Here is a 2,872-nt window from a genome sequence, read left to right as displayed (position 1 = left end):
AAGATCTTACGAAAGAACAAACAAAAAATGAAAACAATATTGAAACAAACTTCGTTGACAATGACGAGTTGGATGACTTAGAATTTGAAGAAGTTAATAACGAAACCAGTGATCTAAGAAACATTGTAAACAATATTGAAACAAATGATCTAGGAAACATGTTAAGTGGACCCGTGCGTCCAATTTTGAATGTAAGTGTTGCTATTTGTTACCTATGAAAATTGATAATATTATGATATTTCATTATTTCAGTCATATCCTATGACTAGATTTGGAACACAAAATCGAAGCTTTAATGCTTCATATTATAATCAGCATGAATGGTTAGAATATAGTATTTCTAAAGATGCAGTTTATTGCTTTGCTTGCCGTAATTATAGTAGTGGTGCTAATGATAATTGCATAGATAGTTTTACTCAGGCTGGTTTCATAAACTGGAAGAAGGTAAGCTGCTATTTTTTTAAATTCTATATACCTATATATAATTTATTGTAAATATTTGCTTCATTGCTTCTACTATAGCTTAGTGGTTCAAGGGGTGCTATGGGAAATAAACTAAGTAAGCTCTTTGCTCATTCTGGAACAAAACATCATCTCACTTGCATGACTAAATGGACTTCACATAAAAAAACTGAATTTACTGGTAGTGTCATGACTCAAATATCTTCACAGCACAGTAAGCTTGTAGCAATGAATAGGAATTATATGAAAACGTTGATAGACATATCATTATTGCTAAGTCGCCAAGGAATTAGTTTTCGCGGTCACAATGAAACTGCTAATTCATTAAATCAAGGTGCCTAATACCTACAATATTTTAATTTATTACACTATAGTAGTATTATATTTTATATATATTATATGTAATGTGTAACCTGTACATACAATTAAAAACTTAATATATTTTAGGAAATTTTAAAGAAATATGTGATGTAATGGCTAAACATAATCCTGACTTTGCTGCAAAATACTGTGAAAAAACTAATTATTCTAGCCATAGAATTCAGAATGAAATTATTGAGATTTGTTCAAAACACGTTAAAGATACTATTGTTCAAGAAATTAAGAATACTGGTTCATTTAGTATAATGTGCGACGAAGCAAGGTATAGTTTAAATTTTATTCAAGCAATTTGTGTTTTTTTTTTCTTTTTTTGTGTCATTTACAATTTTTTCTTACATTATTAACAATTTCTTCTTTCTGTTAGTAATTTTATAGATGTTTCAAACAAGAACAAATGTCGTTATGTGTACGATATTTTAAAGAATTTAATGTTATTGAAAGGTTTTTGGGATTTATTGACTGCTCTAATAAACAAGATGCTGAAACATTAACACAATACATTATTGAATATTTAAAAACGTGTGGAATAAATTCACAAATACCAATTGTTGCTCAATTATTTGATGGTGCAAGTGTCATGTCAGGACGGTTCAATGGGGTACAAGCAAAAGTGAAAGAAATGTATCCTCATGCTATTTATACTCACTGCATGGCCCACAGAGTAAACCTAGTGGTTTTGGACATGTGTAAACTTGTTAAGGTATACTTTTTAATTTAAATTTAACGGTTCTCTACTAAATATTTATTTATTTATTTATCTGTATGTAGGTAACAAGAAGTGTTTTTAATACTTTAGAGGCGTTGTATGTGCATTTTTCAAAACCTAGCATTAATAAAAAGTACATTGAAATACAGATAAATTTGGGAATACAAAAATTAGCAATCTCCAAGTTAAGTGACTCACGTTGGAATTGTAGGTACCGAAACTGTGAAGCTATAAAAAAGAGTTTTAAAGCGATAGTTCTAGCATTATAAGAAGAAATAGAAGATGAAAGTGATAGAGATGTGAATGAGGCAATAGGTAAATTTTTGAATTTCAAATTGTTAATTATTTCTATTTAACTAATTTTGTTAACTTGATTTTTTCTTAGGAATACTTTCAAGTATTAAAAAAGGAACGTTTGCTGTTCAATTATTCATATTACAAAAAGTTTTGTTTATAGTTAACATTTTAACAATTAAATTTCAAGAGAAGACTGCAACTCTAGGAAAAGCAAGCAATCTCATCGAAGGTATCATTGCTTCTTTTGAAAATTTAAGAACAACTGAAGGCTTTTCTGAGCTTTGGAGTGAGATATCATTGTTTTTGAATGAGCATAATATATTGATTGAAATTCCATCTCTAGGTAAATATTAAATATTTGTACAGATAATAAAATAAATTAATGTTTCAATATTATAATGCTAATTGTTATATAGGATCAAAAAGAAAAAGAATGGGGCCAAAAACTTTAAATAATTATATTGTCAACACATCTACTAGTGACCAATATAATATATATCTTATGAAAATACAATACAGTCTACTGCAGAAGATTATTTCAGGACTAATTTTTTTTATAACATCTTGGATGTAGTTATTACAAATTTTAAAAAACGATTTTCACCAGAAAGTCTAAAGATGGCTTCATCCATAGATCATTTTTTCAACCTGAATTTTAATGATGGTCTTCATTTCATTAACCATTATCATGTAAATACCTAATTTATATTACAATATTTATTCTTAAATGACAATATAATTATTAATATATTATTTTGTATTTTTATTTAGTCTTTAATGGATGTGTCCAAAGAATGTCTGAATTCAGAAATGACAGTGCTAAAAAATGTTGTAGTTCAAAATATCAGTTCTGATTTGAATATTAATATAACAGATGTTATAAGAGTTTTGTCAGAAAACCAAACAACATTTCCTAATTTTAAAAAACTATTTACAATAGCATTAACAATACCAATCAGCTCAGCTACTTGCGAAAGAAGTTTCAGTGCAATGCGAAAAATAAAAACTTGGCTAAGAACATCGATG

General features: G+C 27.8%; 1 protein-coding gene across 1 annotated transcript; it reads left to right on the top strand.

The window, feature by feature from the left end:
* Positions 1-158: 158 nt before the first annotated feature.
* Positions 159-2,825, top strand: LOC111031898 (zinc finger MYM-type protein 1-like; the record flags this gene model as incomplete). The annotated part of the gene is made up of 9 exons (XM_022312013.1): positions 159-191; positions 253-444; positions 523-796; positions 910-1,105; positions 1,219-1,543; positions 1,612-1,747; positions 2,034-2,189; positions 2,421-2,536; positions 2,618-2,825. Coding segments are annotated over exons 1-9 (1,636 nt in total), but the record flags the coding sequence as incomplete, so codon positions are not given.
* Positions 2,826-2,872: the final 47 nt, after the last annotated feature.

The sequence above is a fragment of the Myzus persicae genome, unplaced genomic scaffold, assembly GCF_001856785.1.
Source record: "Myzus persicae strain clone G006 unplaced genomic scaffold, MPER_G0061.0, whole genome shotgun sequence".
Classification (NCBI taxonomy): domain Eukaryota; kingdom Metazoa; phylum Arthropoda; class Insecta; order Hemiptera; family Aphididae; genus Myzus; species Myzus persicae.
This window is presented reverse-complemented; position numbering and strand designations above follow the sequence as displayed.